Source organism: Cygnus atratus, chromosome 17, assembly GCF_013377495.2.
Source record: "Cygnus atratus isolate AKBS03 ecotype Queensland, Australia chromosome 17, CAtr_DNAZoo_HiC_assembly, whole genome shotgun sequence".
NCBI lineage: Eukaryota > Metazoa > Chordata > Aves > Anseriformes > Anatidae > Cygnus > Cygnus atratus.
This window is the reverse complement of record NC_066378.1, coordinates 14168100-14192056: the sequence shown is the minus strand read 5'-3', so window position 1 is coordinate 14192056 and position 23957 is coordinate 14168100. Positions and strand designations below refer to the sequence as shown.

Genomic DNA, 23957 nt, shown 5'->3' with positions numbered 1-23957 from the left:
TGTGTCTGTTTTAAGCTAAATCAAAACTATTTTTGATAGTGTCATCTCTAAAGTACATAAACATAATAAAAAGGCAGATAAGGATAATTGTTAAAACAGGGTCTAGCTACCATGGTAGAAAAAAATACTAGCGTGTGTAGTGTAGCATTGTATGCCCTGGAAGAAAGTAACGTAAAGATACTGCACAGAGGCTCAGGGGTGATTTTTACCCATGCTGTAAGATGTGAGGCAGGGGTTAAGAAAAACAGCACCTATACTAAGAAAGAGGAACCTTCTGTTTTAGAAGGCAAGATGGAAATGTCACAGAATTATTTTTTTTTTAAATGCCAGCCAGAGAAGAAGGAATGTAACAAAACCTGAACTGAAACAGCTCGGTCTTCAGTTTACGACATACAGAACAAAGGAAATCAGCTTGAAATATTATTTTTCCTTGTAACCTTTGAAATACTTCATAGAAAAAAAAGCAACATCAGACAGATGCTCTTACAAAGGCAACAGCACTCTTTATTTCCGCTGAAGGAAAAAAAACAAACATAATTTCACCTTCTACCTCGTGACTTTGTCAAGAGCTCAAGGCAAGGCTTTTTCCCTCTTCTGCAATTGAGAAAGTCACAGTAATCCTCTTTGTAAAGACGCGGTTCCAACACAGACCACTGCCCCTGTGCAAGACAGTCGCATTCAGCATTCCTGCAGACACCAAATAAGCTATTTATGGTTGCAAGCTGTATCATTAAACAAATATGGTGCAGATATACCAGTTCTAGTGTACACTGAATTTTAATTGCCCGCTACATAAAACAATGGATTATTGGTTTAAAATGGAGTTCTAAGTTACCAACCATCTCCCTAGTTAAGATCAAGTCTATTTTAGAGTGATTTTAAACTAGTTAATCGTTGGTCACACAGAACTGCCCTGTTTTGCTCAAGGAGTAAGTGCAGGATTAGGTAGCAAGATCAGACCCTATGTACCATAGGTTTTTCACCCTTCTGCCAGCCAGAACTGAGGAGTATTGCTCACATGTAACTACTATAAGGCTTTCCTGTGGACGTACATACATTGTGTACTTGTGGAGTGCACTCGAGAGTCACAGTGTAAGTACTGTAAACACTGACAGAAGTGCAGATAAAATAGCTATGAATATACCCTACGTGTAAAGACCTGAGGAAAGCTGGTTAAAATGTATTTTGGAATTGTTAAAATACCATTTCAATGAGCGGAGTCATGCTGGCTTGTTCTAAAATCAATAAAAAGACTCATAAAAAAATATATGTATTCACATGAAGGATAAGCATTTGGATTTTAAAAAGCAACACACATTTCCCTTTCAGATGACAAAATTAAAACTCATCTTCCAATAAGTATACATTAAAATTTCACCTGAAGTTTCTCCTATTTGAAGTTAGCACCCATATACAGGCACGCACACATGCGCATGCACACACACGGAGTGATCTCAAGAAGCACCTGGATCTATCACTTATTTTCTTGCTGCCCTCTGACTATGGGAGCTAGCTGGTTTTGAATCACTGCAGAAACTGCTACTTTACTAGGCAGATGGTCCCATTTTAGGATCTAAAATTTTACTGGCTACTTGTTTTGTCCTATTTCCAGAAAGCACTGGTTTAACCTTGAGCTTGGATTAGCTGTTCAAGTATAAAATTATTCCTCTTAAGCAGGAGCACATGATAAAAATCTCGGTAACTAGAGAAGAAAAAAAATCACATATAAACAAAACTAACAGAAAAATATCTGTCAGCATGGTATACCGTCAGCATGAGAAGCTACTGTAGGTGTACGTGTGTGAAAATGCATATAGATACTCCTCCACATAACAAGTGGAAGGAAGAGACAATGGCTTTGAATTATTCAGAAGTGACTAAGCAGATGAGTATTTCTTTGGTAAGTAATGAAGTTTCCCTCTTGAACTCCCCATAAATCAGGTTTTCAAACTTTACTGCAATCTTAAATCCTGATGCTAAGCAAAGTTTCCACCTGCTCTTCAATAAATATGCGTAGGTAAAAACTTACTTCATAGCTAAGGCTGCACAGTTGGGCAGCCAAACGCGGATGCCCATGTTCTGAAACTCCCTCAAAAATAAGAATAATAATAAAGAACAGCTGTTGTAGCTGATGATGATGATAACTAAGGCGGCAGGTGAAATCTTTACTTAAGCAATCGAGGAGTGGTCTTCAGACTGAGAGCTCTGAAAGCTTTCAGTTTTACACAAATTTGGTCATCCTTATTTCAGGAGATCACTAAGGAGTTACTTTTCCACGAGAGAAAGCCGTAAAACTTGCTGAAGCTCTGCATCTTCCTCTTCACGGCGTTGCTTCTCCCGTTCTTCCTGCTCTCGGACAGACAGCTCCATGGCAAGCTGCAAGTCTTTTTCAAAACTGTTTGGTTCACTAGGGGTGCTGCAGCATGGATTACCTGTGCTTGTTAGATAGCTCTCCTGCAGTGCCCTGAGGAAAGAAAAAGAACTTCAAGTAGCAAGAGAGAGAGAGAGCTTATTTCATGTTTCCTCCTGCAATGATCCTCCGAGCAACTGTATTCAAACTGCAAACCCCAATTGCTCTCTTAAAGGGCAGAAAGCAGCTCTCAGGATAAGAGAGCAGTTGTTCTAACAGACACTGAGTTCCCAATGTAAAACCTGCTCTTTGAAGGTTCCTCAGAATCTTTCATACATACTAACAATTTTCAACAGGCTTCTAAAAGTATTCCCTCACAGTTTAAAGGTAACAATTTCCATACACAAAAGAGCCAGGAGGTTGCAGTTCTTCACCACACAAAGATTTCTTCACACTTAGCTGGGGGAAGACCCCACGGATACTGTAGCAAATTCCCAAGGGTCCACTAAATATAGGTTACCAAGTTTTAAAAGATTACATAATGATTTTGAAAATAAGAAGAGCCACCTTGAAGAGGCAGTATTTAATATACAAAAATTTGAGCCAGAGAGACCAGTTTCAGTTTTAAGAGCAGAGCAGAAGGGATGTGTTTATTTGGTGGGTGAAGAATCAGTTGTGTGTGCAGGCCAGTCCTGGAGCTGAGCTAAAGGGACACGGAATATAAACTAGGGAAGCCCAGTTCAGAGTTCTCGCGTCTTGAAAAAGTAAAAATTAGAAGCAGCACAGGAAAAGAGACCTTGAATTCTGAACATCTGTTACCTGTCTCCAGGGGAAAAAAATTAGAAGTGCAGAATTGCCTCATACTACTGTTAGAAGTATTTTTGCTCCACCACAGCATTTTTGATGTGAAAAAAACAATTAGTTACCTCTGATACTGTATATTGAAGTCCTGTGGATATGCAACTGCTCCATTGGAATGCATCCCCACTTCCTAGAAATGGAAAAAGAGGGACAATTCCACAGGAGTTAACAGATTAGTAGTGGAAATCACTGAAAGGAAAGCTTTACATCACTCTTATTTCTTCATTGAAATGCATTTCTGTATTTTTGACTCCTCTGAGGTTCTTGGAAAAATCCGTCCTACACAACGTTTTCCACACATTGGTTTAGTTCAGAGATGCAGCTATTGCTGCATTGTGAAACCTGTCAAATCCGCACTGAGCAGCTTACAGCATACTTACTTTATTTCCACTGGATTCCAACAAACTCTGCTGAATAGCAAACTGCATGATCTCGTTATCTTCATCCTGCACGTGAATGTTCCTACCATCATCTTGGACATGGTAAGATTTGGGGATCTCAAACACTGACTGGTCAACCTCGAAATTAGCACCTACAGAAGCCAAATATAGTTTAGAAACACAGCACGTATGTTTCTGAAAGTTGTTAGTCAAAAAAATCTGATGGTTGCTTATACATGCTAAGCTCCAAAAAAATCAGATAAACCCCTTGGCTACATATACGCAGACGCTTTGGAAGACTTAAGTGGCAAACGAGCACAACACTAAGACACGATACGACCTTTCTTACCGAAGGTGGCTGAACTCTGACAAAACCATACGGGAAGAAAAAGGGTGCAGAAGATAAATACTGCAAGAGATAAACACTGCAGTGGCTCTGACTTCTCTGAGGTTATTCCCAATGAATGGGTCTGTAAAAGCTCCTAGGACAGAGCATCACTTGATGCATGCAGTCACAAGCACCCTACTCAAGTGTAATCCACGTTCTTCTCAAAGACTGAGCTGTCACAACAAGTTTGTATTCTACTTCGCATAACAATAGCTTTCATGCTGGCAGCACCACTCTAATGCACCAGAATTTAGACCTCAAAAAACTTGGGAAAGCTTGCAACAGCTCAGTTTAGTCAGGCAGGTTTTGAAGGGGGCAGAGTGGAATGATACGATCAGTATCACGCAGTTGGGATCAGCTGCTGTACACCGCAGCTTCCTCTCACCTGTGTTTGGTTCTCTGCAGTTAAACCATCTCTCTTCTGTGCACTCCACTGACAGAAGTGTAAGAAGATGTGATCAGTGCACATTTCCACTCCTTACCTGAATCACACTGTGCACCTCCAGCCATCTGTGATGTTTTCTCAGCTGTCCTGCAGCCATTGACGTTTTCAAAAGTAATTCGGGCATTCAGCACATGAAATAAGGGAATTTCTATTTAAAAAAAAAGTACAAGATTTCTATCAAAAAGAGAATTCTGACATTCACTTTCACACCTGCAGCCACATCAAACCCTTACAGGTTTATGGAATATATTCCACAAACCGCATGACACGATGACAAAGCAAAGTGCAACTCACCTCACCAAGAAGTTGCCCTTAGTCATTCTCACTCTGCCTCTGTATCTCAGATTATTGTAAAAATACCAAATCAAAGACATTCAAGCCAAGAGGAAAGGGTTAGCAACAGCTCATTTGTACTGGAATGATACCATCTTTAAAATTATACGTCTGTACTGGGTATAATTTGGATTCAATGATCCCAGACACAGAAGATAACATGGATATATGTTTTTGGTTCTAGATACATTCAAGACGACTAGAAAAAAATAAAATTGTTTTTGTAAATATATATTGCAAAACCCACAGAAAGAATGGAAATGAAGATGCTAGAAGAAAAATTGCTACACATTACCAATTTTGACAGGGAATCCTGGTGGAAATTCCAGAGTGATGAAATCCTTAAGCCTGGCAAAATGAGCACTAGTTCTGGCCATCAGGTCAATGATCGGAGTGACTTGTTCCATAAGGGACAAGGGAAACTCTTCACTCATCCATAAGGTTGCTTTAAATCTGAAAGAGTAAGTTGTGTGAAAGCATCCTGAGTTGACAGTTTTGGAAACTGCAAAAGCAAAATACACAGCATTTTCACCTCCTTCATATAAAGAGTAAGAACAGTTACTGCTTGGAGAAACCAAACCACACTCCTGGTCAGGCTAAAGGCAAGGCACAGGAGCTTACTGACACCTCGCGATACGTAAGGGATGGATTTTTTTTTTTAAAAGTTGCAGCGCTAGCCTGAATGCTTTCTTCTGCTTAATGGAAGAAGAATTAGACCATGGCTGAATACTTCAAGATCTCTCTTATGATTAATTTTGCAACGGGGATAAAACTGTACTGGATACTTGTAAAATACAGTTTCCAGAGATCAAATGACTGGGAAAAAGGAAATCGGAAAAAGTTAAAATTTCACTTCTCACTTCTGTGTTCGAATGGTGACTTCTTTCGGTCTTCCTATATCTCTACCTTTCAAATCAAAGTTTGGGTCCAAGTATTCCTCCAGAGTAATAGCAGTAGGGTTGTTACTTGCGGCATACTCTGTTGTCTTGACTGTACTCTGGAAGGAAAGACAGAAAAAAGACCAAAGTAGTACAGAATTAACAGGCAACGGCTAGTACAGGAAACTTGTAAGTTACCTCTTGTGAAGTAGCTCATTCTCTGTTTTAGTCACCGGGGACATTAGCCAGAAATACAAGCACACGTTTAAACTGTTTTCTACTGAGGTTAAAAATCTCAAGTCATTTTAGACAGGAAAAACCTACACAAATACTTTAAAGCTAGAAATCAAAGCACATACAAACTTCAGCATTTCTTGACTCCAAATCCTTCGCTAAAGACTAAACTTCGATGGGGTGTTTTAAATACCCCATCAAACCCCAGCTCTTACTTCGCTAACAGATCCTACATCGTTTTCAAGGGAGTGTTCAGAAGGAAGTACCAGCTACTTGTACAGGAACATTTGGCAAACAAACAAAAGACTCTTCAGGGAACATTCAAACCTCATTATCAAAACTGCTGCTGAACTAAGGAAACAGGAAGAGGGATTCCCTGCACACACAACTCTTATTGGTACACATCGCAGCGCTATAGTGCCCTGTTACAAGGTCAAAGACACTCACCTGAGCACCATACTCATGCTCCACTGTACCCAGAAACGATTCCAGAGGGTTCCTGTCAGCTTCAGAAAACAGAAGGAGGAGTTTTCTATTATTATTAAATAGCAGTAGCCTTCAAGTACACACCAGGCTAACAAGCAAGGCTTCTAACCCAAAGTGAAGTAAGCCAAAGACAGTCAGGAGAGAGCCCAAGTTCCCTGCAAGCTTTATCAGGCAAACCCAGGACCTAAAGGTGACAAAGTAAGATGGATACAAGACACAGAACAGAGGCAAGAATTTTCAGTGGTTTCTGTCTTGAACAAACAGCTTCATTGCTCACAGTGCCTCCCCTCCTGGCCAACACAGGCCAATGAAGGGCAGTGTTTCCATACAAGGTTACCAGCTACTCATTCTTACTCCAGTTTAAGTACCAGAAAGAATCACAGGACCAGAAACGAAGAAAGACCAAGAAATCAAAGCTCATGTGAACCTTGTAATCATGGCCAAAACGAAGTAAAGGCATGAACACATTCCAGAGCACAAAATTGCATGGGAAAGTGCAGCTTTTTTATGCTTTCAATAAACTTTCAATAGTTTTGAAGGGCTCTTCCCTCTAAATACAACTAGGATAAATATTTGGTCATTTGTAGGCTGGGAGTCAAATAACAAGCTACCTCAGACAAAGAGCACGTGAAACTAAAGCAGGCAAGGTCAGAAAGAAAAGTATTTCACTTTTTATCTGCCCACTTCTTCTGCGGTCACGCAGAGAAGATATCAGAGAGCCAAGATGTTGCACTTAATTCCAGTCATCCTGTAGAAAAACTACCTTTATATCTTTTCTTTTCCTCTTCCGTTAAATGTTCTGTCCTGATTTTTGTGACCACATTCATGTTGTTTGCAATGTACACCTTTAAAAATAAAAGCATGAGGACAAAAATCACCACAGGTTAAAAAGCAAAGTTTTTCTAGAAACACCATGAACACGAACCTAAAGGAAGGCAGAATAAAGTGACGTGGAGCTGCTCCTTACAAAGATCTCTAACATACTGGTGATCAACAGGGAGTGCTGCACTTCGATTTTTCTGACCCCTTTGGCATAATGGAAATCCCACATACTATTTGCTTGACAGACCAGTGCTAAGGCTGAAACTACGCAGCCACCTGCTGGGCAAGCTGATAACACATGAAACCCCACAAATAATACAGCTTAGCATCTCCAGACAGCATTAATCTCGCAAGCATCCTATGCCAAGAGAAAAGAGCAAAGGAGCTTGGTCATTGGCTTCGATGGGAGCAGAATTCAGCCTTCCAGCCATATTCTTGGAAAGCAGCTTGACACGTTTTAAATATGCTTTTGTAGATAACTAACCCACCCAAATTCAAAACTTGATGGGCACTTCCAAGCTTGCTGAAGAGGATCCCCACCTGGATATAGATCTTAAGAGAGAACAAGGGAGGAAAGCCAGATAATGCTGTTTCTAAACAGAGGTCACTCGCAAGACCTTCCAAATGAAATTCAGCCATGGTTTAATTCTGCAGGAGCACTGGTGAACCCCAGCATCGCACCAAATAGTCCCACAGCCTTGTGAGAAAACCCCTTGCACAAGTGTACAAAACTATTCTGCATTTATTTTTCTGTTAAATGAAATTTAAAAAGTTATTTTTAATTGCACAAATTCCAAAATCTGGAGTAAACGCAGACTTGAGGAAGTTAAATTTTGTGATACCTAAGTTCTTAGAACTGCAAGGCTGTGAAGCCATCTTCAAAAACATCTCACAAAAGTGTGTCTGGAGAGGGAACCTGTCACAAAGACCAAAGTGACCGTATTGCCCATAAACACGGTCAGGGTCTTTAGTTTACCATCAGTCTCTTACTACTTGAATTCGTGATGCAACTCACGGCACCAAGAAGCTGTTACTTCCTTCAATACTGTTACTAGAAAGTGCTCACGACGCTTTGCCAGTGGGTTCCTTGTCTATTGAACAGACAAAGAATGACAACACATGAGAACTAGTTCAATTCTAGTTTTTGAAAGGGAGTTCTAACAGTTACGGTGAATCTTTTGCCCCTCTGCTGCCAAAATGCTTTGCTCCTCCCTCTCCCCCAAAGCCCCTGCTGATGTGCCTGCACACAGGCACCACCCTTCCCACAAACTGGGGGATCCTTAAAGTTCCTTGCTCCTGCCCAGTTCTGCTGGCAACACAATAAAGCTCTCGATGGGAAACTGAGGACCTGAAATACTCAGGAAAGAAAGGCAAAACAATCATACTGCAGTTAGCTGTAAGACTTCTTAGTTGTGTATAACAGGCTTTACCTTTGCTTCGTAACCATTTACGCCTTCTGCTTTTTCCGTCCTCCATACCCAGAATCCAGTGGTGGTTCTGCCAAAAAGTGAATGCTACAGATGTCTACACAGTTGCATTTCTACACAATCCCCAGCCCATTTTACTAAAAGTGCTTCGAACAAACAACATTTGATAAGTCATTTGATTATTAGCCCCAGACATAAACACAGGACAATCCGTCCTCAAGCGCGCACACACCACGACAGAGCTGAGCACGTCGCACTGCTTCTGTTCTTAGTACATGGCCAAAGCTCTGAGGCTTAGTCACAGACTTTAAATTCAGATGTGGATGCCTGAGCCACAGAGGAGGAAGACAACCTAAAAACTGAAGCATTTTGCCTGGCAGCCTGGGCCCAGCAGCTTTTAATGCATACAGCCACAGCTTAATTTCAAAAGTAATCTGACACGACAATTTGGGGAACAGAGGGCTAAGAATATTTCTGTCTAGGAAATCTTTGTTTCTGGATGTGGAGATGCTGCAGTTACTAAGGCTCACTGAACATCACGAGGACTAATTCTGGGAAGCTCTGAGAGAGTACTAAGTATTCAGGAGAAAGAGGCTGCGATTATACATCTCCCTTTGACAACACTTGTTGACAGTGTGATCACGGGGTTGTTTTACTGCATCTCAGAACACTCCAAGAGGAGCTGCATAAAAAGGACGGCTTGAAGAAAGCTGACAGATACCTGGATAAGCATGCGTAGTGAACAACGAAGATAAATGTGGTGCAAAGTACTATGGAAAGACACACTAGGCAGATTTTAATTCACAGTATTAATGTGAGATTTGACTCATTTAGCTACAAGCCTTAAGCTCTTGCCCATTAGTTTCAGTACTGGCACATTTTGCCAAGCAACAGCAGCTGACAAAGCACAGGTTTTTTACTTAACGGTACATGAAGTTTAAAGTAATTTCAGATCTAGCCATAAAATACTTTACGAGTTTGAGATTTTTGTCTTTAAAACATTATTGCGGGTATGACCATCAATAGTCTTGCAGTGTTTATTTGTTGAGAGCAACTTTGTATCTTACCTTTCAAAAGCAATATTTTTTGTATCAAGGCACGTATTAATAATTGGAGAGGTAAGGCGTCTTTCCACATCTTTTCTTTTCGGAGTCATAGATCCCAGTGTCAAACGCTTCATGTGTTGGGAAATCTCAAAGCGCTCTGTTGTAACGAACTTATCATCATGATTTATCTCAATTAGTTCTGCCCAACCTCCGGTATCTGTTGGAATATTACACCTCATTTTAAAAGAAAAAACACCTTACCAACAAAAATCCACAATGAAAAACCTGAGCATACACTGTATCACAGCAGTTGCTAATTCACTGATTTTATTTGGGGGCAGATGAAAAGCAAGTAAGAAATTGAAGTAAAATTTTAGCCCTATTACCAAATTTTCACCTCAAATTTACTCAAAAAAATAAAAAATAAAACCAAGCCATTATGTTAAATCACAAAAACACTACCTTCAAGACACTAATGGAACATACATACAAATCTTTCCTAAAATTCAGTACTCAGCCTCAACGGGTCTTTCTAAGGAAAACTGGGGTTTCTCATTGTGGTTCACACAGTATTTGGTGATCAACAGTGCAGACACGCTAAAACATTTACCTTCACCCTTGAAAATTAAGCTACGCCTTCCCCTCTCCCAGCTCATATTTTCAAATCCCAGCAATGTGATGTCAACTCGCAACTTGGCACCACTTTTCCAGATGCGACAGACATCACTTGGACAAACCCTAGAAACCAGCGGAACTACAAAAGAAAACAAGGAACACGTAAATATTAAATATTCAAGACACGGAGCACACAAGAAGCTTGAACTGAAGCAGAAACCATACCCCGACGCATGAATTGCTCAGTACTGCGAGCATTATTCCACAGGAAGCAAGCAAGATTGTTCTCAAAGCTCGACAGGGTCACTACCAGCTTGGGGACAAAACCCATTAATTCCAATTTAAAGATTAACATGAAAAGGAATGAAGCGTCGGTTCAGACTAACAGATGTGAAATGGGTTAAAGCCAGTCTCCTAGCAGCCTGATAAATAGCCGTTTGGAAAACCAAGTCAGCTCCAAGTCCTAGCATTCATTTCTTTAAAAGCAAAGCGAGTACTTCCAAGTAGTCTGTGCATCTACATATCAGACATGTATCACTGTCTTAGTCATTGATAGCCAAAGATACACAAACAAAATCCTGGAAAAAGCCTTCAGCGATTCTGACAATGGTTAAAGCCTCCATTAAAAAAAAAAAGAGAGAAACAAAGAACAATTGAGCAACAGAAATACAAGAGGTTACTTTGAGAACTGAAGATAAGTATTCTGGGGAGCAGGGAATGAAGATTCCAGTAAATATATATATCTCTGCATATCTTTTGCCGTTTGTACATGAGCAGGTCCTTTTGTCTACTGCTTAGAAGAGAGAACAATGACCAGGACTCTTACCCCAGCTAGTAAACTCCCATTTCATTTCCACATAAAAGTCAGGCGTCTGGAAGAAGAAAATATCCTATGAATATTTCGACAAGATAGTTTTAATCTAACGCTCAGAATAGCATTTCCCATGAATGTTTTAGATAAAGGAAAACTAAAAAAGAACAGAACTTCAGACATAAATGAACATTAGAACAATTATTGAAGATAACAGGCATAAAATACATTAGCTTACTGCTGGTTTATAACAAGCTATTTTGCTTTATTTTACTGTAGAAGCAGCAACACCTTTGAGAGTCATCCTCCAATGCTGGACTTCGTGACTATGGACTTCAAAATGAGAGTCAAGAAAAAGTCTCCACCTCCCACGGGTCTATGCAATATGCACGTTGAACACAACAAAGAACACAATTGCCCACCTTCAGATCAGCGGGGCTCTAATCTCTGTTCCTGATTTCAGTGTACTTAAACGAACAACTTGAACCAGAGTTACGGTCTGGAGTAAGAGGTTTAAACTAAATAACTACCTCATTAATCTTTTGGAGTAATTCAGGAACTCCTCCAAGCGTCCTAGAGGTCTGCTGATAGTCTCGATGCTGCAGAATCATATGTACCATCTCCGGATCTCCTGTGCTGACAGCTTCATGTAAGACTGAAAGAAACCCAGGCACAAGCTAGTTTTAGTTTGCTTTCTGAGCAAAACACACAGCGTAGAAGCAGCCAAAATACAACATCTGCAACTGAAAAGCATAAACACACAATTTCTGTTTTAAAGGTATCTTTACCTGTCCATCCCTGTGCGTTCTCTTTAGTTACATCTGCCTTGTGTTGAAGAAGAACTTTGGCAGATTCTATGTAACCCAGGGAAACAGCGAGGTGCAACAAGGTCCGGCCTCGTGGATCACGTTGATCAACATCCTGTTGAGTGTCCAAGAGATAAGTAATGCTGACGCTGTTCTATCAAACGCAGTTAATCACAGCACACTGAGGAGGTCACATAAATAAAACTTGCCAGTAATAATTGACTCTAGGCCTAGTAATCTAGTAATACATGACTCGAAGAGTCAATGATCCCTGAATATTCCCACATATCAGTTTGTGATGCGCAGTCAACTCAGTTTTCAAACGCTGCCGTACTGCCCTTCTGCCCTCAGTACGCTGCAATCTAACTTCCCCCCAAAAGAAAAAGAGAAGCAGAACAGGGCCTATACACTGACATGGCAGGAAACGGGACCTGCAGAACAGGACCGAGCTCTCACTGATGCTTCTCATTTCTTTTCCTGTAATTATTTCCCCTTCTGTCTCCCTTCAGAAGCAGTCTCTTTCAGGAACAGACGGGTGTTCCACCCTGCGTGCACTGCACCATTGACAGTCAACAGCTTGAGTGGAGGATTTAACGTTACACAGCAGAACAGGAAGAAAAACAAAACAAAACAAACAAGAAAACAGGCCACACAACACCGATTTTGTGTAGCGCTTTTTGAAAGCAGAGAAGCAAATGTTAAGCTACGAAGCGTCCATTTGACTGACACACACAGCACAATGAAGCCCGAGTGCACGTTGCACGAGTTACTAAAAAAACAAAAGTAAAAAGATACACAGGCATAAATATCCAAAACATGCAAGCACAACATACTCATACCTTACACATTTTTCACTATTAGCTTAGAGATTTGAAACAGAAGAGCATCTACAACTAAAGGAAAAGGGGAAAGTCAATAGCAGAACAAGAAAGGAAAGTTGTTATGTAAGTTAACGCGGTTATCTGACAGCATTCAGTTCGAAAGACCACACGCAGCTGGGTAAGCTTCATTTTAAAGGGCTCTGTTTTCACTTCAGTGCTCGAATACCAATCAGTTTGCTTCCCCCCTTCCTACAGATAAATGCCTACTGCACTGACAGGCAGAGGACTCTAAAAAGGCCCTCTTGGTGTTTTTTTTTTTTTTTTTGCTGTTGTTAACTGGTAACCAGGTATTTTACCCATCGTTTGCCATACCAAGTGCAGCTGGCAAGTGCCTTCTGATCCCCTCACGCACCCCTCCGCCAGCGAGAAGCTTATCCCAAGGAAACGGGAGGAAACGTACTTTGGAATACTTGAAATAAAGTCATTTAAAAGCAGATGAGGGAAGTCAGAGACAGACACATCCCATCTTAACATGTCGCTCGTTTCCTCACAGCGTTTCAGGTGGTGGCACTGCACTGGGGCGGGCGCCTCAGGAGAACGAGATGCAGAACGGTGCTTATTTGATTATAGACGGCCCCAGCTCAAAATGTTATTGAAATAAACAGAAGTAACGTGCCAATAAGGTTAAGGACTTTAAGGAGTAAGGATTAGAAGGTTACAGACCTTGTTAAGGACTCAGACTACAGAAATTAGACAAAAACCACCCGCATTCCAAAGATTCTCCCCAAAACCCGGCAGGGGAGCGTGTTGTGGGCAAGCGTTAGTAAACCGCGGGGTGCCGTCAGGGCTGCGGCATACGGTGAGGAGGAGGAAGGCAGCCGTGATCCCCCTGCTTCTGCTCGAAGCTGTGCTGCGGGTTTGCGGCCCGTTTCCCTCACGGGGCCGGCACCGGGGACACCGGGGGCCCCGGGCCCACGGGCAGGGCGGGCGGGGGGGGGGTCGGGGCACGGCCGTGCCTCCGGCCGTGCCCCGACCCCCCCCCGCCCGCCCTGCCCGTGGGCCCGGGGCCTCCGTGTAGCCTCTCCCCACAGCTCCCGGCCCCCTCACGGTTCCCGGTACCGGCCCCCCCGTACCTGGCCGTGCAGCTCCTGGTCCAGCCGCCGGTGGTCGTTGTCCCACACGAGGGCGTGCAGGGGGAAGGCCCCGCCGGGGGAGCTCATGGCGGTGCCGCCCCCCCCCCCCCCCCGCTCCGTCCCTCCCCCGTCACCTCAGCCCCGGTCCTCTCACGCCAACCCCGCCCCCCCTCCCTCCCGGGAAAGCGGCCGGGATGAACCACAGAGCACGAGGGGGGGGGGGGTTCTCCCCTCGGCTCCCCTCAGCGCTCACGGAAGGAGGAAGTCGCTGAAAACCTGGAACCTCCGCCCCTATCGAGCTGCGGGTGGAGGGGGCGGGCCGGCGGCAGGCGGCGGGAGGATGTCGGCGCGCACCGGATTTCCCCCCCCCCCGCTTTAAGGAGGAGTTGGTTTCGCCCGCCCGCCGCGGTGTGGGGTGGCGGGGGAGCGCCTGCCCTGCGGCGCCATTGTGGGTGAGGGCAACCGCGGGCACTGACGCCTCCGGCCGCCATCTTGAGCCCGGGCAATGCCGGCAGCCGCCATGTTGGGTGAGGGCAGGGTTCTCTGCGAGCTCCCAGTTCCGCCAGCCGTCCCGCCGGCCTGCTCTGCGTCCGCCGCTCCTGAAGCCTCCTCGCCTTTCCTTCCAGCGCCCCGCCTGCCCTTGCCGCGATCCCCTTATCGCCGTCCCCGTAGAAACGCGGCGGGACGGCGGAAGGCAGGCAGCGTGAGGCGGGTGCGGGCTGCCAGGAACCAACATGGCGGCTCCGCCCCCTCCCCGCGCGGAGGACGCGGCCCGGCGCATGCGCGTTGCGCCTCGGCCCCGGCCCGGCCCGGCGCGGGGGCCCCGTGAGCGCGGCAGGAAGCGGCGGCCCCGCGGGGCGCCATGGCGAAGCGGCTGCGGAGCAGCGAGCTGTGCGCCGACTGCAGCGCCCAGGGTGCGCCGGGGGGCGGCCCTGAGGGGCCGGGGGGGCACCGGGGAGGGGCCGGGCCGGGGAGCGGGGGCGGCCCCGAGCCCGCCGCAGGGGCACGGAGCGGGCCGGGAGCGGGGCCGGGGGGTGGCGGCGGTGCCGCGGGGCTGCGCGGGGGCTGTCGGTGGCGGCGGGCGGGCTGAGGGCTGGGGCGGGGGGGTCCGCGCCTGGGACAGCCGGGCTTCCAGAGCCCTGCCGGTGCCCTGCGGCTCCCGCTCCGGGCACCCGAAGCATTGCTGTTCCTCAAACTGCCTCCTTTACTTTTTTCATCTTTCATAAAACCGGTTGTCCCTCCCTCCCAGATCTCTGCGCTTGTTTGTTATTTACCTTCTGTGCCGGTTCTCCCCGTCTAACCGCTCACGGGCACCCCGCGACGGATATTAAGGCGCTGCAGGGCGCGTTGGTGGCACTCAGCGGCTGGGATGCGGCCGGGGGGTAACGGCCCTGGAGCGAGGCCGCCCTCCGGTTCCTGCCCTCGGAGGGTTGCGCCCGTCTCCGCAGGGCTCGGTTTCCACAACGGCAGGGCTTGCGAAACCCAGGCGGGCGGCCGTGTGCGCCTTACAGGGGGCTGCGTTTGTGTGCTTTCAAGGCCCGGTGGTGTTGTGAGGCGGTGGTATGGCTCCGAGCCACGGCTGGTTTATTTTTATTTTGTGTTTGCGAGGCCCCTCGGGACGGTGCGGTGTGTCAGGAGCCGGCCCCTTGCTCTGTTGTGTCATGACATAACAGCATTGCCTTGTCATCTGATCTTAGCGCAGAACTCTGCTGGCTTATCCGTCTACGTAAAGAAACCTTGATCCTTTCTTTAACGAAATAAAAGTAACCCTTTTTCGCTTGAAGCAGAGAAGCGATGGGCCCTCTGGGAGCTGCGGGTGCAGCAGTTCGGGGACCTGCAGGGACCACGACTTGTTAACCCACAGCAGCCGTCGCAGGAGCAGCGGCTGGCTGCTGCGGTAACTGCTGGCCGCTTGCTGGTGCTTTGTTTCTCTTGTGAAGCACGAGCAGTTTTCTCGTAGGGGAGGTGATTTTACGTGTGCTTTTCTGGTCGTTTCCTATTCTCAGGCAGGAGCTCGCGGCTCAGACTGACGGCTCAGGCTCGCCTGCACACACTTCCTGTTTTCAGTCACGCTGCCATGTTCCTGAAAGCAACCTTGGCCGACCCTTTGAGCTTCTCCCCTCTTGTGCTTTGGTATCAGCTTAAGCATATCTTGGTTGTGTCCATAACTGTATCCCTTTCAAAAAAGGACCAGAACAAACCCCGGCACAGACACTTCAATTTAAACCTGAACTGTCAGCTCTCCTGTACCTGACAGCTCTGTCACACTCTGTAATGCTGCTCCCTTTCCATGGTACTAAACCGCGTATGAACTGAGTTGAGACTCCACAAATCTTTGTACAGTTTGATTAAAAAACCACTTAGAATAAGCCGGCGTGACTTTGGGAATAGGTTGCATCCCTAGGCTTCCCAATGCTTTCTGATCTTCACTGCGCATCGTGTCAACTCTGCTGCTTCCACATCACCCAGGCTTTTAAACTGGCCTGAGCCACTCTCCGTCTTCTCTGCCCCCCAGAACTTCTCAGTCCCCTTGCCAAGTCTGCCTGCTGGCTCTCCCTCCTTTTTATTTTTGTCTTCTTTTTTTCCCCATCGTACCATCCACGCTTCCAGTGGTGCTGGTTTGGGGCAGATTCTAGGCATATGCATGGACTCTTTCATGAATGTTATTTCTTGTAAGTAGAATGTATGAGCTCAGATTACAAGCAAAGCCTCTGCTTTTTCTTCAAAAGAATTTTAAAGCCTCATTTCTGCTATGAAATGACCAGATAAACAGTAGCTTGCTTTACTGTGGCTAAATGGCCGAGCTTTGGAGCCAGTTAAGTTATATTGAGAGAAACCTGCTGTTGACTGTTAGTCAGAGCAGAGCAGTGAGATTCAGGAGCAGCTTGTAACTAGTGATTGAAACAAGCAATATGGTGGCTTTCAGAAGAATCTTATTAGTTTATGAATGAGTGTATGGTGAGGTTGTCCGTAATAAAAAGGGACTAGACTCATTAGGCTGGAAGGCTGCCTCCAGTCTTAGGTTGTTAGGTTAGAGTTAACGCAGCTCATTTCATTGTTACTTTTTTCCCCTCTTAGAAGTTAAAGTTGTTAAAATAATGGAGTGATTTAATAAGAAGGTTGCGTGCTTGTTGTTACTTTGTTTTTTAAATTAGATTTTTTTTTTCTAAAACATACACTTTAATTTGGCTCTGGGCTATGTGATAGTTATCATCTGTGAACAGATGCTGCTTTCCCTCCTAAGCCAAGGTTTGAACAGGTTTGCCTACGTTGCCTTCAGCACACACACAGCATCAGCTCTGCTTAAACACCACAACAGTGATCAGATCTCATGTTTCGGGGATCCGGTAAATTTATTGCATGGGTTAGAGCAGGATTTTTATGATGCACAATTGCTTAGATGTACTCTGACATGATGCAGGAGATCTCTCATCAGATACCAGGCTTGTGTTGTATTCATTCAGCCTCAGACCTGTCTCTGGATTTGGAAGTAAGTAGAGTATTTCAAAATGGATGAGATCTTGAATTCCTTCTTCTTCCTGGGATGTGCTAGATCTGAAGGTTTGTCTTGCTACTTGGTTGTAACATTTACAGGCTCTTGTAACAACCGAGCAGTAAAGCTCAGGTTAGATTGCAGGGCTTCCTATTTTGGTCTCCGTGTTTGAAATACAGAGTTGTATTGCCTTCAGTGTTGTAATAAAAGTATTCTTTTTCAGATCCTTGTTGGGCATCTATAAACAGGGGAATTCTGATTTGTGACGAGTGCTGCAGTGTTCATCGAAGTCTGGGGCGTCATATCTCTCAAGTGAGACATCTCAAGCATACACCATGGCCTCCAACATTGCTGCAGGTAGAGAGTGAAAACATGTCTTCCTTCATCAAAAGTAGATTTTATATAAATAAATAAATATATTTAGTGTTTTTGTAGAATTTAAATTGCTAAGCATTTGAGAGGGGCTGGTCCTTTTTTTTTTTTTTTCTTTTAGGGTACTCTTTTATTTCTCTTGTTTTTGCCATGGAAGATCACTAAAATCAGAATTCTCTGTCTTTTAAATTTGGTACCTTTGTTTTGGAAAGTGACCTTCAATTTTTCTTTCAGACTTCCATCGTGCATTTGCTTCAATCTAATTTTTCAATAGGTAGCAAGCCTCTCTTTTTGCTAGAGCTGCTGTCACAACAGTAGAGAATTTAAAGGGGGTTCTTATTGCGCTCCATGTAATAACCTCCTAAACATGTGCCTGCTTCCGATATCCCAGTAGGTTATGGCTGCTGGCACACAGAATATGAATCCAAGTCAGCATGCTGCCCGCTTGAGAATAATTACAGCTATTTGATTAGTCAGTCTGTGCGGCTAGCAACAAAAATCCTTCCCTGACTGTTTATGTACATTTTGGATTTCAGATGGTTGAAACACTGTACAATAATGGTGCTAACTCCATATGGGAACATTCATTGCTGGACCCTGCCTCTGTTATGAGTGGAAGGCGCAAAGCTAACCCGCAGGATAAAGTACAGTAAGTGGAACGTTACAGAATTCTTGTGTTTGGAGAAGCGTGATTATTTCAGTTAGCAGTGACAGGCAGCAAGGTATACGTGGGAACCTAAATCTGCTTTGTTTCTGGAAGACAACAGGAGGAACGAACTAGACATTTGTTCACTGATTATATTTATTTATTTATTTTTTATTCCCCCCCCCCCTTTTTTTAATGTATTGCAAAAATGGAAATATATTGCTTGAGTTCTCTGGCTACTGATTCCTGACTTCTTGCTGGGAATAGTGAGGACCATTGCTTGTATTTGAATCAAAAGGCTTTAAATTCTCATGTCACGTACTTCAGTTAACCAAATGCTACTTATGTGATTAGATATGGTTGATGAATTTTAAAGAAAAAAGAGAAGATTTCTGTCACAGTGAATGTGGTATTTCATTTTAAAATGTAAATAACTGTATCTAGTATGTATAGATGTTAAATTGTCATACTTTTAAATTCAGTGTTTACCCCTAAGGAAGAAAAACACTGCCTCCTGGAGTCTGCAAATACTTTTATGTTTGTAACAAAAGTATGCTTTGTATAGTTTCAAAATCTTCACCTGCTTGTTTTTTTTAATGAAAACATTTCTCTAACTTTGCAACTAGTAATGCACAAAGGTCTAGTGCTCTAGAGGAAGGAAAATTGGTATCTGTTGTTTTGAAAGCACTAATATTTTTTTTTCTTTCCATTTTGTTGTTTGGGTTTCTCCTTGCAGTCCCAATAAAGCTGAATTCATTAGAGCTAAATATCAAATGTTAGCATTTGTTCATCGCCTGCCATGCCGTGAAGATGACAGTGTTACTGCCAAAGATCTGAGTAAGGTTAGTATTTTTTTCTGGTAACGTACAGAAGCTAGTTTGTGTGGAACAGAACACTGAAATCTGACTGAACTTAGTTGGTTTTCACTTAATAGTGCTGAATAGCAGCAATAATTGTGTAAACAAACACAGCTTGGCTTCATTCTGAAGCAACTTTTTTTCTGTAGTATATATAGAGAGAGATTCTGGACATGTAGATGGTCAAGAGGCGTTGATTTAGGTTAACTTGGAGAAAAACTGTTGCACAAAACAGCTATAGCAAGAATTCTTGTATAACTTTCTTAAGGATAACTGAATCACAGTTATTGCCCTTGTGTTAAGTACAATCCTGCTTCTTTTCAGCAACTTCATTCCAGCGTAAGGACAGGAAACCTGGAGACATGTTTGCGATTACTCTCCTTAGGAGCTCAAGCCAACTTCTTTCATCCTGTACGAACGTGGTTTTTATTATTTCAATAAATGATCGGTTCTTACAGGTTTGTAGTATTTATGCAGATTTCAGTTGATATACATATTTCAATCTTATATTCAGAACTGATGATAAAGGAGAGTGATGTGCTTTTTCTTAATAACTTGCAGGAGAAAGGAAATACTCCGCTCCATGTTGCTGCTAAGGCAGGACAGACTCTACAAGCAGAGTTATTAGCGGTTTATGGTGCTGATCCTGGCACACAAGATTCCAATGGAAAAACTCCTGTTGACTATGCAAGGTAGAAGGCTCGAGATATGTGATGTTTTTGTGTCAGCTGATGACCATAATTCGCATGATGATCCTGGTTAGATATGTTTCTGTCCTGAAAACAAGCAAAAGCTGTATGTATATAGAGATTTTTACCCCACTGAAACATACTGTTGAAAATCCTGCTGCAAGTCTGTGCTGTGTCGATACACTCAAAGTGCTGTGTTGAATAGTGACTTGTACTAAATCTGTTTCTCTGAGCATTTTGGAATTTTTATGTGTCTCAAAATGAATAACATAACCTCTTTTATTTTTTTGTATGTCTGTGTAAACCAGACAAGGTGGGCATCATGAACTGGCAGAGCGCCTGGTGGAAATTCAGTATGAACTCACTGACAGGTTAGCTTTCTATCTCTGTGGCAGGAAACCAGGTAAGTAGAAAAAACTGCACTTCGAGGTCTTTAACTGTTAGTTCAAACTGTGGTATATGTTTGTTTCAGTGTTAGTTACACTTTTTATATCAATTTTAAATATTCTAACATTAAAAATTAAGTTCCTTTCTGGTTTTGTTTTGTTTTTAACATAGAAGATCAGATGAGCACTGTTTAATTAAAAGGAATGAACTGGAGGGAAAATACGATTTTGGTAATGTTGTATAGTCTGCGGGAGATATTGTAGACACTCTTCTAAGTAGCTTCTTATTGAAATGTAAAAGCCAGGGAGTACCCAATTGAATGGGTACCTCTTGAAAACAAGCACACTTTGAAACTTTTAACCAGTAAGTACTATTAAGGCACCTACATTAGAATTTAAGTTTATTTAAAAAAAAAAAGAAAAAAAAAGGAATTTTAATACAGTTTGTATGGCTTAATTGTAATGTTATATAACACCAGCAAACTGTGGTAGGGACTTTCTTTTAGGGCTTGTTAGCTTCCTATAATTGGAAATTGAGCGATCACCTGCAAGATAAACTGTTTGCTCATATTCCTGGGTTTCTCATTCATATGTCTTTTAGTAAAACTGAGTACCAGCTACCTATCCTGACAAAATTGAAAACTATAGTCCACTAACAGCCTATTAAAGTATAGTTTGTTTTCAACTCTAGAGCATAAAAATGGACAGCACTTTGTTATACCTCAGATGGCAGATAGGTAAGTTGCTGATTCTGTGGCATGTCTGAAAACATTTTAAAACAAATAAATAAAAAACAAAAGCCTAATAGTTAAATTTAGAACTTTCCTTTCCTCTGGAATAACTTCTAAGCTTGTGTTGTCATTTTTAACTTTTTAATGTGTGCTTTGTCAATCTTGAGGGTTTGGTTTTTTCCTTTATAAAGAATATTGGAATTTAAACAAAATCAGAAAATTAAAGAAGTTTACAGTGTTTTTTTAAAATTCAGGAGGAAGATGAGACGATTAAATTAAAGGAACATACGGGTATTTCTGGGGAACAGAGTAAGGACCCGTTGAGTTAATTTCCCGATACAGCATTCTGAAACTAGTATTTGCAAAAAAGCTGAATTTCTCTTTGACAGTGTTTGTACTTTTGGTCATCTGTGCTCTTAAGTTTTGACCATGATCAATTTAAGTCCCCTTTTAATAAAAGATATCAAGTATTAACCATACATTCATATTTTTCCTTTATTGCTCTGCAATTGGAAATTAGACGGCTGTAAGTAAACTGCTGTTCAATTTATTGCTTGTAAAATTTCTAAGAAAAACAGTAATAGAAATAAAAATTACATAGAGAAACAATGTCATTGTTGATAAAAATACTTAGTGATGACATCTTTTTTTTTTAAGTGTTCACCTACTGGATAAAGTACCGTATGTTTTCAGTGCTTAGGTATTTTGTGGAGCACAGTAAGCATCATTTGCCTCATTACACAGAGAGGGAAATTGACATGCGGAGAAAATGAATTGTTCAAAGATGCTCCTGAGATTGCAGAGGATGGAGTACAACGTGATTGTCTTATCTCTGCTTGATGTCCTCTGCTGGTCTTTTCTTCTTCTTTTTCTTCCTCTTGTGTAGGTGATTGCCTACATGATTCCCTGTGGTGTCACTTAATCATGCAGAGATTTTATTTGAGCCTTTCCATCCTTGTAGGTCAGGGAAGTCATCCCCTGGGTGATATAAATGTGGACTCATAATTTATCAGCTTCCTCATCTGTGGCTTTTATGATTAATTCTGTTAAACTGCAGCGTTTTCATAGTGTGCCTCATGCTGAAGGCTGGAAACTAGCAGAACAGATCATTGACTAGTTGGTACAGAATGATGGTGAGCATGGCTGTTTTGCTGTAGCCGTTTACCAGCCTGATGGTCCCCTACCTGCTGTGTGGTCCAGTGGAACAAATCCCGTGTGGTTCCTGGGGACTCAAGTTTTGGTCAGAATCATCATGTTTTTCAGGTTCCCTACAGAAAGCATTTTATTGCTTTGCAGTTTGGTGGCTCCTTGAGCTATGCAAATAGGTACTTATAGTCTGAAGTATTGTTGGGATCCTTTTAGTTTAGATTTAAGTCTTTTATTTAGAAAAGTTTAAGAATATGCTAATTAGCATATTAATAATACTGGAAAAGTTAATGTATTAAAAACTGTGTAATATAAATTATAATATATTAAAATACTAAAAGATTAAGGAGTATCAAATAAAAGATTTTAATCATTGAATTGTTGAAATGTGTAGAATTCATTTAAACAAGCGTTTAAATGCTGTAGATTTAATGATCACTTTTTTGTTTTCATAGCAGTCTAGATTTATCAGAACTTGCAAAAGCAGCTAAGAAGAAGCTTCAATCTGTAAGTGAAACTTCAGTGTGCTATGTAACACGTCTTTGCCTTAATGTGGTAAACTCTGCACTTCATCCTTCAAGCTGGCTTCAGATACTATTAATTTCTACGTAAATAAGTGTCGTGCTGTTAGTAGTCATTTTAAATGCATAGCTAGCTAAAAGTAGATGTATTCCTGCACTGTGTTTTTGTGTGTCAGCAGTTGAGCACCAGCACATCCACCTTGCCAGCAGGACTGCTTATTGCCTTTTATCTGCTTGATGGATAAATTTACTGTGCAGGCTGAGAAGCAAGCAATTATATAGGCTGAAAAACAGAACCGAGTTGTACACCTGTATTCTAAATGTTATAGAGGTCTTAATATATTTAGTTTAATTTTGAGCTGTAATTATTCTCTTCTACCCTTAGCTAAGCAACCACTTATTTGAAGAACTTGCCATGGATGTGTATGATGAAGTCGACAGGAGGGAAACAGATGCAGGTGAATGAGGATTTCTGGAATGTGTATAAAATTGGAATTGTTACGTTACATAAAAGATGCTATTGCAAGCATGTGTTCTGTTTAAAGTACTTTTATGTTCAGAAATTACTGATAATAGTAATTTGTCTATTGCATTATCTGCAGGTGCATGTTAATGTAAAAAAAAAAAAATATTATTTTTTCCTCCCCTCTTCCCTGAACAGTTTGGCTTGCTACTCAGAATCATAGTACACTTGTGACAGAGACCACGGTGGTTCCTTTTCTTCCTGTAAATCCTGAATATTCCTCAACCAGGAATCAGGTATGTAATCTGAATACTATACAAATATCCTTATTTACTAGGCCAGTTATTCTAAGTAATATTGCTTTACTGTACTTCATTATTGCAGAAGAGTTGTGACTACTTCTAAAGAGGTTAAGGTAGTTTCACATTACCCTGTCATAGAGTTCTGCGGCTGTTTAGTTTAAATTGAACAGTCAATTCACTGTAACTGCTATAGTCTTTGTTTTACCTGGGTACTGTGCTGTTCATCTAATACACGATATACTTAATATTTTTATTTTTTTAATTGTTATTCTGTAACTTAGGGAAGACAGAAACTGGCTCGATTTAATGCTCATGAATTTGCTACACTAGTTATAGATATTTTAAGTGATGCCAAACGAAGACAACAGGGGAATCCTGTCAGTGGTTCAAAAGGTAAGTTTGGGTTCTGTATGCAATGTTGCAGTAATTGATTGCTGTGATAGCATTATCTAGAAGTACCGTATCAATGAAGAGATTTATACTGTTTTTATACGATAACAAGAACTAACCAGGCA

General features: G+C 42.4%; 2 protein-coding genes across 13 annotated transcripts in view; one reads left to right on the top strand and one right to left on the bottom strand.

Annotated features, from left to right (window-relative positions):
- Positions 1–480: 480 nt before the first annotated feature.
- On the bottom strand, positions 481–15129 carry ANKRD13A (ankyrin repeat domain 13A). 2 transcript variants are annotated; one of them, XM_035565791.2, is made up of 15 exons: positions 15111–15129; positions 11865–11997; positions 11607–11731; positions 11092–11137; positions 10261–10404; positions 9672–9867; positions 8608–8674; positions 7119–7200; positions 6317–6375; positions 5618–5754; positions 5053–5210; positions 4462–4572; positions 3592–3743; positions 3277–3341; positions 481–2464 (listed from the first exon to the last, which is right to left on the bottom strand). In XM_035565791.2, the coding sequence occupies exons 3-15, from the start codon at positions 11694–11696 to the stop codon at positions 2266–2268; spliced, it is 1506 nt and encodes a 501-aa protein (XP_035421684.1). In that variant the 5' UTR covers positions 11697–11731; positions 11865–11997; positions 15111–15129; the 3' UTR covers positions 481–2265. The 2 variants fall into 2 exon arrangements, with proteins under 2 accessions (XP_035421684.1, XP_035421683.1); XM_035565790.2 differs by lacking the exon at positions 15111–15129 and adding an exon at positions 13837–13993.
- The window catches only part of GIT2 (GIT ArfGAP 2), a 27080-nt gene continuing 17737 nt past the window's right edge, over positions 14615–23957 (top strand). For 4 of the 11 annotated variants that reach the window (XR_004781652.2, XR_004781650.2, XM_035565788.2 and 1 more), the window contains exons 1-12: positions 14628–14750; positions 17553–17686; positions 18238–18350; positions 19084–19189; positions 19529–19615; positions 19766–19896; positions 20202–20296; positions 20971–21016; positions 22615–22663; positions 23063–23135; positions 23339–23436; positions 23724–23835. Coding sequence is in view for 6 of the 11 variants with exons in the window: in XM_035565788.2 (XP_035421681.1) it covers positions 14699–14750; positions 17553–17686; positions 18238–18350; positions 19084–19189; positions 19529–19615; positions 19766–19896; positions 20202–20296; positions 20971–21016; positions 22615–22663; positions 23063–23135; positions 23339–23436; positions 23724–23835 (1096 nt within the window). In the remaining 5 variants the exon portion in view is untranslated. Of the gene's footprint in view, positions 14751–17552; positions 17687–18237; positions 18351–19083; positions 19190–19528; positions 19616–19765; positions 19897–20201; positions 20297–20970; positions 21017–22611; positions 22664–23062; positions 23136–23338; positions 23437–23723; positions 23836–23957 lie in introns of all 11 variants that reach the window. The other 7 variants (XR_004781653.2, XR_004781651.2, XR_004781649.2 and 4 more) reach the window with 4 other exon arrangements.